This window comes from Astyanax mexicanus, chromosome 13, assembly GCF_023375975.1.
Source record: "Astyanax mexicanus isolate ESR-SI-001 chromosome 13, AstMex3_surface, whole genome shotgun sequence".
Classification (NCBI taxonomy): Eukaryota; Metazoa; Chordata; class Actinopteri; order Characiformes; family Acestrorhamphidae; genus Astyanax; species Astyanax mexicanus.
This window is the reverse complement of record NC_064420.1, coordinates 37,970,164-37,985,806: the sequence shown is the minus strand read 5'-3', so window position 1 is coordinate 37,985,806 and position 15,643 is coordinate 37,970,164. Positions and strand designations below refer to the sequence as shown.

At 39.2% G+C, this 15,643-nt stretch overlaps 1 protein-coding gene across 8 annotated transcripts in view; it reads right to left on the bottom strand.

Moving 5' to 3' along the window:
• Positions 1-15,643, bottom strand: part of agrn (agrin) — a 356,879-nt gene that overhangs the window by 247,432 nt on the left and 93,804 nt on the right. For 6 of the 8 annotated variants that reach the window (XM_049463009.1, XM_049463013.1, XM_049463012.1 and 3 more), the window contains exon 3: positions 10,899-10,919. The exons of the other annotated variants lie outside the window; for them this stretch is intronic. In XM_049463009.1, coding sequence (XP_049318966.1) covers positions 10,899-10,919 — 21 coding nt within the window. The remainder of the gene's footprint in view (positions 1-10,898; positions 10,920-15,643) is intronic. 8 annotated transcript variants of the gene reach the window in all.

The window sequence follows — 15,643 nt, the reverse complement described above, 5'->3', positions numbered from 1 at the left end:
AATCTACAGTTACAGTAGATACAGATGTTATTTGGTCTGAATTATTGAAAAGTCTGGAGTAAGCAAGATAAATGTAAAATCCCCCTTAAATTATTATGATTTTTTTTCCACTGCTAAGCTTTAGTTTTGTGTCTGTCTGAACTGTGCCAAACCTTGTTGCCTTGTTTGTTGCCTATAGTGCCTTGTTTGAAGTGTACACTTTAATGACGCTGCCAAATAGTGAGTATTAGTGTAGCTAATTTAAGAGTTTAAGCTCTTAAGAGCTAAACTGGGACACTTCCTATCACACATTTGAAGAGTCCCTGCATAAATCCTGTCATTTAAAACAGTGTTTCTCAGCCGTGATCCTGCAACCCCTGCTCTGCACACTTAGGGCCCTATTTTAGCGATCTATAGCACATCAGTCAATTACTCATTGCACAGCTGGATTTAGGGTGCGTTGGTGTGTATTTGGTATCGTAACAATGAAAAAAATATGCCTTGTGCAGCTCAAAACACACAAAAGGCGTGTACTAATTCTCTTAATTATTCATGGTGTGTTTTGTGCGTAATGTAAAATAAACCAATCAGTGTGCCAGTGGTCATTCTCTTTAAGAGCTAGACATCTTAACAATGCAGCGCTTTCAAGTGTCTCAGCAGAGAATACTGACCTGCACATTGATGCTGTGAAGGTACACCAGCAGCTCATTTAAGGAAACAGCAATTTTATTTTATTCTAACGAGTGGGGGTGTACACAAGCTGAGGGCACACTGTGCTTCTGCATGCCTAAGACAGGACTGGGCAGCTGACTGCCGACTGTTGTCAGGGTTTTAATCAGTGAGTGGCGCACCTGTATTTCTCGTTGCCAAGATAAAAACATGTCAGATATTTACCTGAACACATCTCACTTTCAGAACACCACGCCCAACAGAGTAGATATATTCCTAAACTCTCCTGCCATTTAATAGCACAGCACAAGGCATGAAAATAGTCTGTTGACATGGGTGTAAGATAGCAACGAGCATTGCAACACACCTTGTGCAGGGTGTACGGTCGGGCCCTAAGTGATTTTCCAGCTCCTAGCAGAGAAAGTCTTGAAAAGTGAAAGTGAAAAATATGTTATATATTATATGCTTAATTAACAACTTGCACAGAGTTTGAACCTGCAAAATGTTTGGTGGGTAGTGGCCAAGAAAAACGCTGTTGCTAGGTGGTTGCTAAGGTGCTGATAAGCAGTAAGTGTAACAGTATAAACATTTGTTGCTGAGATATTGCAATGATATGGGAATTGTTTGCTATGTAACTACGTGGTCACTTCGCAAATAGGTTGGTTGATAAGGTATCGCTAGGTGGTTTCTAAGGTGTTAAATCTAAGATGCCTTCAGCAATCTTAATTGAAACACTGAATCAACAATAAAAGCAGTATTAACTCACAAAAAGCACTAAATCCGCTTGCTCATACATTTTTCTTTGTAAAAAAAATGTGTTCCAGTTACTCTAGAATCAGGTTTAATAAGGGACAGCAGTGATTCATAAGGTTAGGGTTATGGCTGCAAATACCTCCTGCAAACCTGAGCAGCAGTGAAAGAAGCCAAACATGGTAAAGAGAGACAGAGAGAGAGACAGAGAGAGAGAGACAGAGAGGGAGGGTGGATGGGTTGCTTTGGATCTGAGCACAATTCTAAACAGCTTTCTCATTAACTGACCGAATAAGGGCAACAACAATGTGTGAGCAGCGCTGAGGAAAGCATGAAGAGGAGCAAAGTCAGATGAACAAGTATGAGAGCGGGAGTTAAAAATATATAAATAAATTCAGCAATCAGGCTGTAGTTTATGTCGGTAATCCTCTAGTCTCTATTCCTTCATGATTGATTACATGAAACTGCCCACAGGATTTTTCAGGTGGTGGACTATTCTTAGTCCAGCCATGACACTGAGGTGTTTAAAAACTCCAGCAGCACTGCTGTATCTGATCCTTCAATGCCGCCACACCAGTGACCAACTGCATGTTCTGATCACCATACTAAGCATTAAATATCTTCAAATATCACAATATTATATTTCCAACATAGCCCACCCATAATGTGAACAGGTTATAGAGTATGAACCACACACACAGACCAGTTAAAAAAAACAAAACCCTCCCCAGCAGTTTGTGTTGTTCGTTATCTGAGATGTTATGTCTCCAGTTAGGGCTCCTTTCATGTGGGTCCATTTAACAAATGCAGAGCAGCTCTCTCTCACCAGGTGTTCGGCTGCACAGAGCCAGTGACAGCATGTCCATCAGCTATAAACAACAGTGACACTGAGGCCCGGGTCACGTCATCACGTCAGCCACCGCCGGAGCCTCACTCACACTGACAAACATCTCAGACAAGCTGAGACTGCTCTTTCCTGCTGAGATTTTATTTCATATGTTTAACATTTATCCATGATGAACATACAGTGCACATACAGTACCAGTCAAAACTTGAAATTTTGACTGGTACTGTCAATTTCAAATTTGAAACAGACTTAATGTATGCTTTTCATCACTTTAAAGGCAGTTGGATTTAAAGACTATGAACACAGCCTCAGATGGATTGCCTATGTGTAAAATCTGTCCAATAACAACAGCGAGCTAAGCTGGCAGCCAGAATGTGCTCTGCATGTATGAAACTTCTTCGAGTCAATGGCAAAAACATCCCAGCAAGTTTGTCATGAGGTGCTTCTGAGAATGTGTAAAGAATAGTTTCTATATGCATCAATGAAAAGGATGCCACAGAATACATGCATTCATTACACAGTCTACAGTACCAGTCAAAAGTGTGGACACACCTTAAATTCAGTGTTTTTCTTTTTTGTTTTAAAATATATTGTACATTTAATTGTACATTTAATACTAGTCATTCAAACTTTGAAGAAAAAAATATGCAATTTTTAGGTAAATTAAAAAGTGTTGAACAAACCAGAATATGTTATATATCATAGATTCTTTAAAGTAGCACCTCTTGTTTTGATGACAGCTTTGCACTACTTGGCTGGATTTTCTCAGTCAGCTTTATGAGGTAGAGTCACCTGGAATTCAGTTAACAGCCGTGCCGAACTCGTCAAGAGTTAATTATTTTCATTTCTTGTCTCGTAATGTGTTTGAGAGCATCAGTTGTAAAGTTGTGAAGAGGTAAAGTTGATATACAGTGAATAGCTCTATTTGAGGAATGTTCTAATACATATTACGGCAAAATATACTCAACTAAGTAAGGAAAGAAAAATACTAATTAGCTACTTCAAGAAGGGAAAGTAGTTCATTAAAAAAAGAACTTTAAAAATATCCTTAGGTGCAGTCAAAAGACCATCAAAAATGTTATGATGAAACTGGCTCTCATCAGGACTGCCCCAAAAAATAAAGACCAAGAGTTATTTTGTTTAAATAACATGGAAAGACGTTCACTAGTGGGCTAGGTGTAAATACATTTTGAGGGCATGAATAAAAGAGACTGTTATGTAACAGTTTGGAGGGTTTGGAATTGGCCTGTATTGCTGCTCTGTTTCCCTTTTTAAATCTCATTATGACATTATTACATAGGTAATTTTGGTACCTTTAAAGAATCTAAAAATATATACAGTATCCAAAATTCTTATTGTATCAATAGGTGATATAGTTTTGACATTAGTAAATGTATTATTCTGATATTAGAGGGAATAAAAAGGAATGGAAAGAAAAGAAAATGTAATTTTCTATTTTTATTTCTATTCCTCCTCATAAAATATAGCATCTCCAGGGCCTCCCGCTTATGGTGGCACTCACAGCAACCAGCCAATTAGAGCGAGCGTGCTCAGGGGGCCTGTGGGGGCCTCTCTGCTCCGAGGCTGCTGGGCCACTGGGCCGCGGGTACATGGAGCGTACCGTACAGCACTGCTCGAACTAATCCCTGCCAGGGGGAATGTAAACATGCAGACGTCAGAGCACAGATACCGGCTCGGAAAACCGCTCAGAAACACTGTGACCCAGCTTCTCCCACACACACATGTACATACACACATACCCAGACGCTCACACACGAGGAGTCACAGCCCCACGCATGGCTGAGTTTCACGCTGGGCTCCAGGGATGCTCTGAGGCCCAGGAACAGGGTTACGGTGACCTCTGATGGGGAGCTGTTTGCTATCATGGGCAGTGAAAGGAGAGAACAGGGTGACCCGTGTGTAGAGGATTGAGAGGTCGGAGCTACAGGAAGAGAGAGGATCCAAACAAGAGCATGTAGAGGAGAGAGAGGATGGAGCGCATGGCATCATCAGCTGTGCTGGAGCAGACGAGGCCTACTGAGGAAGAGAGTGATGAGATAATATTATCTAAACATGATAAATTAAGAAATTAGTAAATTAGTTTAAGCTCCTTAAAGGTTTTCAGCACTTGGCTTAGCTGCGTTTATATTTTTCAAAGAACTAATATCCTGGGATGAGGGTTCATTGTGACTCTACCTCACGTTACTTCACTCTGCCTCACTGTACCTCCATGTTTGTTACATCACATCAGCACAGTCTGCACTGTGAAGAGCTCCCTCTGTTGTTGCAAGCAGGTAATGCAACTTGTTCTTTATAGTTCTTTTTTAATGTGTTTATGAACTCATATCCCAATTTATCATACACACACAGCTTGTACAGTAGTGGAGCTTGTCCTGGAATGATAGAGCTCCATCAATATCCTTGGGACAGGGCCGATTCTTAAATCAGTGCCTTATGGGTGCTGATCACCAGGGGTGTGCCATATCCTGTTAAACGCAATAATATAGTCAACATTTTTGAATATTGTGTACGAAATTATAGCCCTTAATTATTACATAAAAGTGCTACGTCTTTGCTGTTTTTAGCTAAAGAAAAAATCACACTGTTATCATTTCTCATTATATATCTACTAGAGACAAATTATATCATTCATTTTATTTCAGTCCTGGATATATGGAGATATATATGGAGATTATTAGTATCATGACATTCTGGATCATTGACTTCTGTTACAAATCTGATACTTTTTTTTTTTCTAAATATCTTAATTAGGAGTGTGCTCCACAATTTTGTTGCAGTAGTGTATTCTTGATTTTTTAATTTTTTTAATTCAGTGTTTTGTCATATTGTCATATAAGACATACTAAATCTAAAACTGCATCTGTGCATTTTCTCTAATTTGGAAAACCATGAAAGGAAATGAAGAAGCAGAGATAAGGGCCTGTAAATGTTAAATGTCACCTTATCAGTAAATGCTTCTGCTCAGTGTTAAATATTTGTGACAGAATGTCTACACTTGACAAGCCTACTCATTTAGAAATTCACCGTGGGTCATGCAGCCAATGCACAGTTTAATGCATTGAGGTATGTTAGATATAGTTTTTGCAATAAAATTAGTGTGTGTAATGCAAGACTTCCTAATGGTCTCTATATAAGCTGTTTTTTTTTTCTTCCTCATCTTTGTGAAGTATCGCCACTGACTTCCAAAGATTCCCTCCATTCTTGACCTTACTTACGTATAGGACCACAGTTTGATTACTTTGGTTTGGTTTCTAGTTTATTATTAGAGTTTTTCTCCAGATTGGACCCTTTTAACTTTTATGTGTGAGTGTCTAAAACCAATATTCAAGAAATATACTCAGGAATTGAATGTATAAATTAAAGTAAGGGAGTGATATCTATAATGAATTGCAGTGAATAATACCTTAGCAGTCATGGCCAGATCAACCACACTGTGACTAGGTTTTTCCCAACACATAAAGGAGCCTGTATTACAATAAAACTATTACTAGTCACATCCTTGTAATTCCGGCAAAGCTGTGAACACACAGCTAGGATGTGTGTCCTCGCACCACCGTGCTGTTTTTAAATTAAAAAAGTGTTATTACACCCAAACGAGTAGGATAATTACTTAAAGGCAGGTTCAGGGTCTTCTGGCACTCTTTTTCCATTTGTTTTATCTGTCTGGCTGCCAGGACGAATTAGAGCGAAAAACAGCATCAGTCACTGTGACAGACAGCAGTGGAGCCGATAATGAATCTGGGTATTAATATTTGGCTGCTGGCATCGCCCCAGTCCCCGGCACCGCTCGCCGGCCGCGCTCCACACCACCTCGCCGCGCAATCGCTTCCTCCTGGTCTCTGAGGTAGATAAAGAGTGCAGCGGAGCGAGTGCGCGCGGAGATGAATTTGACATTGTTCCACGCGGTTCTGATTCTTCTCCCTCGGTGCGCATTCAGTCCTGCAGCAGCCCTGCGCCTATTCAAAACACAAACCCTACAAAACATGCAATTTCCACTCTGCATACATTTTTAATGCGGCTGCTTAGAAGTGTCTGAATGGCTGCGCAGGCCGCACTGATCGCAGGGGGATTAATACAACAGGTCCTGCCGGTCAGCAGACATGCATTTACTGACGGATTCACGTTAGAACCAGAACAATAGCTTATGATTAAGTTTGAGGGCCAAAACAAAGATGGATTATAGTCTAAAAAAATGTGGATTCTTTATTGGGAGACCTAGAGCAGGTGCAGTATTGAAATGCATCAGACAGTACAGAATCAGTACAGAACAGTCTGAAACAAAAGGGCTTTTTTTGGCAACCGAAAGTCTTTAAATATATACACAAAATGTCAAAAAAAGCACTTTCATGGTTTGGCTGAAAAAATTAAAAAGTCTAATCAAATATCGAACAATGACAGAGAGACAAAGTTATCCGACAGCCGACAAACGGCATGTTTAAGTTCATTTTAGCGCTCTCCTGCATCTAATTACATACATAAAGTCTCAGTTTAAGTTTACTACACTCACAGACTGGCTGTAGTCTAGCTGAAAGACACAAGCTGTACAGGACCAGAATAATTAGCAAACTAGCTAACCTAGCATTAGTGACTTCAAGACTTGCCATTCTCTGTGCAATTATCACTCACATGTGACTTAAATTGCATTGCAAATATAAATTCATGATTAAAATAGCCCCTACCAAGTATTTAGCAACACACTTTATCCTAACAACTGTCTAGCAATCACTGTACAAAGGCCAAGCATCCACCTACTACAACTCTATGGGACTTTATAGTGTCCAAGAAATGTTATAAACAATATTGCTGTTGTTTATATGACTGTTATATTGATAATATAACACAATAATAAAACAATCACACACTTCCAAAGAGAAATCATGTTTAATTACTAAGAATATCCGACAATGGAATTATTTTAATATATCCTAAATAAATAACAACTTTTTTATACTTAAAACAATAGACAATATTAAGTCCAGCAAAAACGAGGACATTTCCATATACTTTGATAACACCATAGCAGCCACCTAGAAAGCTCACAGAAACCACCAAGTAACTGCTTTAGAGAAGCAGAAAGCATGTAAACTGCACAACAATGCAGAATTTGATTTTCCTGGTTATTTCTTAATAATAATAAATAGGGGTGCCAGATTAAAACGGACTATATTTCTCGTCAGGCTCAAACCTGTCTTGCGGGGCAAAAAAACAGTTGTGTGGACTTTTTAAGAGGGATCTGGCAACCTAGTAGCAACAGATTTAAATTACAAGATATTTAGTAGAAAAAAACACAAACCCTAGGCTTAATATGACTGGTTGTGGTTTGCACTTATTGTTTGCACTATATTTTTTATTCTTATTTCTATTTCTTATAGAATCAGTGTGTGAGAGAAACCAGTCTGTTAAGTGTGCGTTATATGATTTTGTCAAATAAAACTGTAGTTTTTAAGCCATTTTTCATTTTTGACGTTTTCTTGTTTTTTTTTTTAGTCTCGTCTTGTCTCGTTCTCGTGAACTCAATATCGTGTCTCGTCTAATGATATTAGTGTCTCGTCACACCCCTAATAATAAATATACCCATTTTTTTCTGTTTTTATGCTTTAAAGCAGAAAAATAAGGACATGACTAAACTTTGTTAAAATAATTCACTTCATAAATAAACTTAATTAACTCAATTTTATATGCTGTCTCTATAGATCAATGCATCAGAATCCACTAATGTATTTTAATTATCAATGCTATGAAAGATTTGCAGCAGGAGACACTTTTCCTGGAGAACCTCACATACCTCACCTGTAACTCATAGCCCAGGCAGATGTTCTGCACGTGTCCAGACCAGGTTTGGAGTCAGGACTGGAGTCAGGTTCAGAGTCAGGCCTACAGGTGGTTAGGAGTGTGTTTGTGTGTGTGTGTTTGCTGTGGAGGGGAGACAGATGTCACCCTGGTGCTGAAGCTAATGAGATCTCCAGGGAATTGCTCAGACTGCATGGATCACATCTCTCACTTACAACTCGCCAACCTCGGCTAGTAGAAGTCAGTGTAGAGTGGAGCTAAGCCTTCCATCATCACGCTCACCGCTCTATAATGAAAACAGACCACTGACCAGGCGTGTAACCTCAGGAACATGGCAGGTGTCCAACTCATAAATGCTGTGCAAACTTCTAGAACCACTGTAGTGCACCAGGTCTTCTTGATGGAGGTGTTAAAAGGTCTAAGAGAAACACTGAACTTCTCACAAAGTTCTGATAGTTCTGTTAATTTGCTGTGTAATTATAATGAGTTAATCAGTATATATTGTTCCTCCTTCTTGTGAATCTTTTTATCTGGTTTCTGTTTATTTAGGCAATTATTTTTCCGTTGCATGATATCTACACTACTTGAATCTACTTCTTTTTGTTACCTGGTTCCTGGTTTGCGGATTTTTGCATCGCACAGAGTGATGAAGGTTTACCTGCCACATTTAGTATTTGAACACACCTTAAATTTAGTATTTTACCATTATGACAAAAGTGTTAAACAAACCAGAATATGTTTTATATTTTAGATTCTTCAAATTAGCACCTCTTGCTTAGATACAGACAACTTTGCACATGTTGGCTGGATTTTCTCAGTCAGCTTTATGAGGTAGAGTCATCTGGAATGTTTAGCTTTCAGTTAACAGCTGTGCTGAACTTGTCAAGAGTTAATTACTTGAATTTCTTACCTCTTAATGTGTTAGAGAGCATTAGTTGCAATGTAGTAAAGAGGTAGAGTTACAGGTATACAGTGAATAGCTCTATTTGAGTAATGTTCTAATCCATATTATGGAAAGAACTACTCAACAAATTAAGAACTTTAAAAATGTTAGGATGAAACTGGCACTCATCAGGAACGACTCAGGAAAGGAAGAACAAGACTTACTTCTGATGATCATTCGAGTTACCAGCCTCCAAAAGAGCACCTAAATGCTTCAGGGAGTATTATGGTTTGTTTAACACTTTTAAAGTTACTACCTGATTCCTTTTGTGTTCCTTCATAGTCTGGATGACCTCAGTATTAATTCACAATGTAGGAAAATGATTAAATAAAACACTGAAAATGCAGGAGAGTACTAAACTACTATTATCACAATATGTATTTTTTAAACAATAATATTGTGTAAGATACAATATGGCACCCAACCTCCTTGTCCTTGTCTCAAGGGTTGCATCATGTTTTGACATCCAGACATCTGTTTTACTGGTACAAGCACTCGTCATCTCACGACTCGACTACTGCAATGCCCTGCTAACTGGCCTCCCGGCCTGTGTAGTAAAACCACTCCAAATGATCCAGAATGCAGCAGCACGTCTGGTCTTTAACCAGCCAAAACGGGCTCATGTCACCCCGCTGCTCATTGAGCTCCACTGGCTACCAGTTGATGCTCGCATCAAATTCAGGAGAATCTCTCTCTATCTTTAAGAAACTCCTGAAGACAGAGCTCTTCAAAGAGCACTTACTCTCCTAACACCTCTAACACACTAACTACTTCTAACCCCATTTCCTTCTTCCCCTCCTTCACTTCTCTATCCCCTTATTTCCCTTCGACCTCCTTTAAGCCCTATCTAAAAATGTATTACCTTTAACTTCTATTACTTTTGTACTTGACTATTGTAAGTCGCTTTGGACAAAAGCGTCTGCCAAATGTAATGTAATGTAACTAGGTTGTCTAGTGATCAAACACATGATTAAGAGCATTAAAGCCTTCAAAAAATGTTCCAAATCTCTGTGTAAGTTACACTGCACTGGTTAGAAGTAGTTAGCTGAGCTACTAAACAGCATTTCCCCCAAAGCCTGAGAGTTTAACATTCTAACTGAAGGTGCAAGGCATGATTTTCCTCCCTGTAAAACCAGGCCTACAGCACAGCGGAGTAACTATTGTGCTTGACTGATTATCCGAGCTGCTTTAGTAAAGGGATTCTTTTCTTTTTAATTCTCTCCTCCCCTGTCTCTCTCAGCAGTGTGACTTTTCCAATGCAATACACCCTCATCGATTCATCTCATTCAGTCCCCCGGGAAACAAAAAAGGGGGAAAAAAAGCAACCTTCCCGTTTACTAAAGCGCTGACTATTAGCACAGGGTGAGCGAAGAAGGGCTCTCCGTCTTTTTGCAGCACTCCGGGGGTCTGGCCGCAGATTGTGAGTGTGAAGAGAGCATTGATCTTTCACACACTCATTACGGCCATTTTCAATTAGGCGCTGGCACAGTTATTAAGGCACTTAAAAGAGAGGCACTTCGTATTCTCCACAGCCTTTCAGCCTCTCCCTCCTCTCACGTCCACCTCTCAAAGAGCCCCTCTATCCGAGCGCTTCCCCTGAGGCAGCGAGGAGGGGGAGTACTGTATACTCACCCAAATAGGACAGGGGAGGTAAATGCAATTTACAATTCACAGGGGGAAAAAAAATACAGAGGCACAGGGGGGCCCTTCACAACAAATAAAAATTAAACATGTTCAAAATCGCAAGACTGATTAAAAAGAGGTTTATCTAGCGATGTTCCGACCGTGTAAAACAACAAAGACAACAAGAAATATCAGCTAAAGACAAACAGCAGAGCAAAGCAAAGCAAAGAGGTGAAAGCAAGGCACTGCAAGAATGTTAATGAAAACATTGCTTACCTGCAATTGCCAATTTATGGTCTTCAGAAAGCAAAGGGAGATAAAAAGACAAGAAATACACTGGTTAGTAAAGGTTAGGACACAAGCAAAGTCATGTGGGGAAGGTGAGATGAAGGGAAATGGAAGTGTGAGACAGAAGAGATGCTATGACAAAGATACAGCCAGTTATTATGACACCTCAAAAAGGTATTTTTGCAAGTTATTCTGTGGAAGAATGATGATTTCTCCCTAAGAACCTTGAGATGCTATGCTAACTAGCTAACCTCTGGTGCAGCTAAAGCAGTTCTGTATTTTACTTTCTGCACTCATTTTTAGTAGGGTAAATTGTATTGGTTTCAAGCCATGTTATAGCCAAGTTTTTTAATGTGACTTGGTACTCCATGCAGCTAATTTTATTATAATATTACATTTTTAAAATGGAGTTTTTTTAACTTTCAACTGAAAGTTGTTTTATTTCTAATGTGTTTCTATGGTAAATGTTCACTTTTGTCCTGCAAGATTGGTGATTCTACAAAAAAAATGGCACTTTTGTGAGCACACAGAAAGATGGAAAAAAAATAAGAGATCACTTAAAAATGATGAGTTTCTTTGATTTGCCAAATTAAAAACCTCTGGAATATAATCAAGAGGAAGATGGATGATCACAAGACATCAAACCAAACTGAACTGCTTAGATTTTTGCACCAGGAGTAAAGGCATAACACTATCCAAAAGCAGTGTGTAAGACTGGTGGAGGAGAACATGCCAAGATGCATGAAAACTGTGATTAAAAACCAGGGTTATTCCACCAAATACTGATTTCTAAACTCTTAAACCTTTATATGCACTTGCTTTTTTATGCATTATTTGAGGTCTGAAAGCTCTGCATCTTTTTTCATTTTCTTTTGCCATTTCTCATTTTCTGCTAATAAATGCTCTAAATGACAATATTTTTATTTGGAATTTGGTAGAAATGTTGTTCGTAGTTTATAGAATAAAACAACAATGTTAATTTAACTCAAACATATACCTATAAATAGCAAAATCAGATAAATTGATTCAGAAACTGAAACTACCTTCATAACTGATTGACCAGGTAGCTTGCTAAAAGTTTGATCACCTGTATATCTTCTAAAGTGCATTCTCAGTATAAAATCTAAACTTTCAGGATATATGTTGGTGAAACACTTGGTGAAAAAAACTGTATGTGGGGCACTGGTACTTGATGTAACTGTCAGTGTATTCATAAAACGTACAAAAAGAAGGAGATGTAAAGTACACAGGCTTTAATGTAATTATAAAAGGGTTAACTAGTAGCAGGCATAGCTTTTCCAAAAGTGAAAGAGTGGCGATCAGCGGGGAGGCCTTTGTTTCCACTGTAAAACTCCAGTACAAGAGCTCTGCGGTCAAAGCATGTGGTTAATAAAAGCAAAAATGGAAAGAACAAGTTCACCAAAACAAAGGCCTGACTGAACAACGTAACGCTGCCTGTCTGCTTCTCCACACAAAAGCCTTTTTAAACGCTCAGCGTTCACATACTGCTGCCTGAGTGAGAGCTGCCGTCAACCAATGGCACACCTGGTTCACCGACCCACCCGCACACACACCTAAAACCACTCACACACACACACACACACACGCACGGTCACCATGTCAACCTGTGCTCTGATGCAGATTGGGGCTGACTGATACAGACTGCACACCAGGACTCATCTATAAAACATGAGCAAGCAGTGCGGATGTATTCACCTAGGTATAATGAAGCAGCCAACCACTATGCATTATTGAGAGCACTGAGTCACAGAATGGACGGACGTAGGCTGACCAATCAGATTCAGACAAAGCCTGACCCACTCAAGACCACCATATGTCCAACACATACGCACAAGTACATCCACACAATACAGTACCTGAATTAATTAATGCTGTTTATCATACTGTTATGGACAATATGCATTGGATCACATCCCTCACGCATCCTTTATTCTTCTTTTCCTCTTTGTTCCTCTGCCTCTTGTGTCATCGTTCATTAGCTTAGATGGTGCAGCATTTAGGTTCAACAGACTCCTGTGGGTGATGCTGAATATAGAGGTGGAGTGGGGGGGTGGCTTAGGACCCCACACTGGTCACCCTCTTCTGTTTGTTGAGGTTATTCTAGTGCAGGGGTATTTAATTTGAATTCAGTATGGTCCAGTTAGAGAAAACTTCGACAGGCCAAGGTCAGGACCGTTTTTTTTTTTTTTTTTTTTTTTTTTTGTGTTATGATTCAGTGCTATATCCTGTAAGGTTGTTGTGAACTTTGATTTTTTTTTTTTCTTACCGCGTCTGCACAGATCTGATTGACTGAAGAGAGCGTTTGGTGATCTTACCCCACACGCGATTGGTCTGTGAGTTTACTGCGCCGCAAAGCACGTAAACAATTTAATACTTCTCAGTAGGTTTGGGTCCGCATTGGACAACGTTTGGGTCCGGACCTATTAGTGACCTCTGGTCTAGAGGGTTTTATGTTGTTCTCTTGGTGTTGGGTTGGATGGTGGATAAGAGTCTTCACCATATTATAGCCTGGCCTCTTACTCCTGCGTCAGAGAGCAAAAAATGTGGGCCTCTGACAACCATCACTTTTTATGTGCAATTGGTCTATATGGAATAGAATATAGAATATGTTGGAATATATGAACGGTTTACAATGTTGATTAACTGTGTCATCATTTATTTGCATTAATTTAAGAAAATCTCAACTTGTTTGTCACAGAAATGAAGAAGACTGTCTTTCACATTCAGTTAGTATGCTCACGTGTTGTTTAGCATGCTGGCTCGCTAAAATCAAGGAAATTTAGTGTAATTAATAAAAAACTCCATGCAGATAGATTAAATATTATATAATTCATAAAATAGTTATGTGTATTTCATTTATTGATGCAACACTGGCTTTAATTCTATTCATAAGCTGGACAAAAAAAATTGTGACTAGTGTTTTAAATATTTTTAGATTTTGTTTTCATTTAACTTTCAACAGTTTCCATTGTAAATAATCACTTTTAACCTGCTACATATTCTCTGTCTCGGCTTAGTTATATGAGCTTAATGCACATTAACAGCCCAAAAATACAGCTACAAACGATAAAATCAATGCTTAATGTTCCTACAAGTACAGCCGGCCAACAAATATCACTCATTTGTATGCCTACAAGATGCCGGGTCAGCCAAAACATTAAGTACACACAAAAACTCTCCAGTCAGACGACCTTTTATTGTGAATTAGTTTCACATTGAAGGACAGCCTTTAAAAGGGCTTTATAATATGATACGACACAATACTTCTCATTGTCTCATTTACCTTTGCAATTCCATGATAGTTAGCTAACTATTGAACTAATCCAGCATGCGCCCGGTTTTACACTTACAGACAAACCAAGTCTCCCTGAAGCTGCGGGAGTCTCCCGCATTTCGGTAGTGGCTCCCTGATGCCCGCGAGTCACATATAAGTGTGTTTTTCCCCCTCCCGGACGGGATTTGTTCAGTGAGTGAGAGAAAGCAGATCATGGCGGAGGCAATATTAACAATTATTGTAATATGATATGAAATGTTTTTGATGTTGTGCAATGTTTTGTGATATTGTAACTGTCAAGGTTTGTCAAACAAAGGCTTTTTTTTCCAATAAAAAAAAACAGAAAGCAGAGGCTGGGCCTTCCAAAAAGATAAAACTCATTTCACCTCTGAATACTCTAAATTTTATTTAAAAAAAAGTAAAATTACTTAATATACAAGTAAAGTTTCGTTATCCTTTTTGGGGGGGTTGGTAGGGTAACCTCCATGAAATCAACTTTTGCAACTTGGGATGTCTGCACTTAGCAATGCGTAGCCCCTTCAGCACAGCGCCGAGAAGGGGTTAGACAGTCATGGCCCCGCCCCCGTGTGAAAATCATGAATCTGATTGGTTAGATTGTCCTGCAACTTTGCTAAAATACTCATTCCTACACCCTTTAAAAAAATCAGCAGAAGGGTCACGCAGACACACAGTGGCACAATACATTTTAAAAAGCTTTAAATGGTTAGAACAGCTGTCAGTCAGATAAGAGTCCTGTAGCAACTGAGAAACACAGACTAATGCTTTGAATTAGTTGCCGTTTTTTTTATTTTAACTATAAAATAAAATATAAAATATAAAATGTATAAAATATATACTTATAGTTTACAATAACTATAATATATATTTCCTGATTCAATATTATGTAATGATTTTCATGCACCTATTGTCACCCCTTGTCTGGAGGGTTAGAAGGGCCTCACTGCACACCACTGCTCAAAGGTCACCTGCAGGTATGAACACAGAGTAACACAAAATCCAGATTCAGCCTCCTCTCACAACCTTCCCATAAGCCTTAGCCTGATGTAATTATGACTCATAGGCTTACTTTAAAGTAGTGGGCTATGGCTGCTCGAGTTTTGAATGATTAATGCGAGGAGAAGAGTGTGACGCATTCACCGAGATGTCGACTGTCGAGGGGTTGCTCAGTTCATCCAGTGCACGCCACACCAGACTAATCCTCTTTTTCAACACATCACCCTTCTAAATTTCAGCAAGTGGGCTTCATCCACCGGGGTCTTTCTGTGCTGTGCATACAGAGCATCGGGGCGTGGGTGGAAAGTGAGTGTGAAAGATGTCCTACAGGAGCAGCATTGTTTAATAAGCACAGCTGCCGAAGGGAGACGAATGTCTGATGTCGGAGATTCACCCGTGTATTCAACAAGTGGCCTCTGCCAGA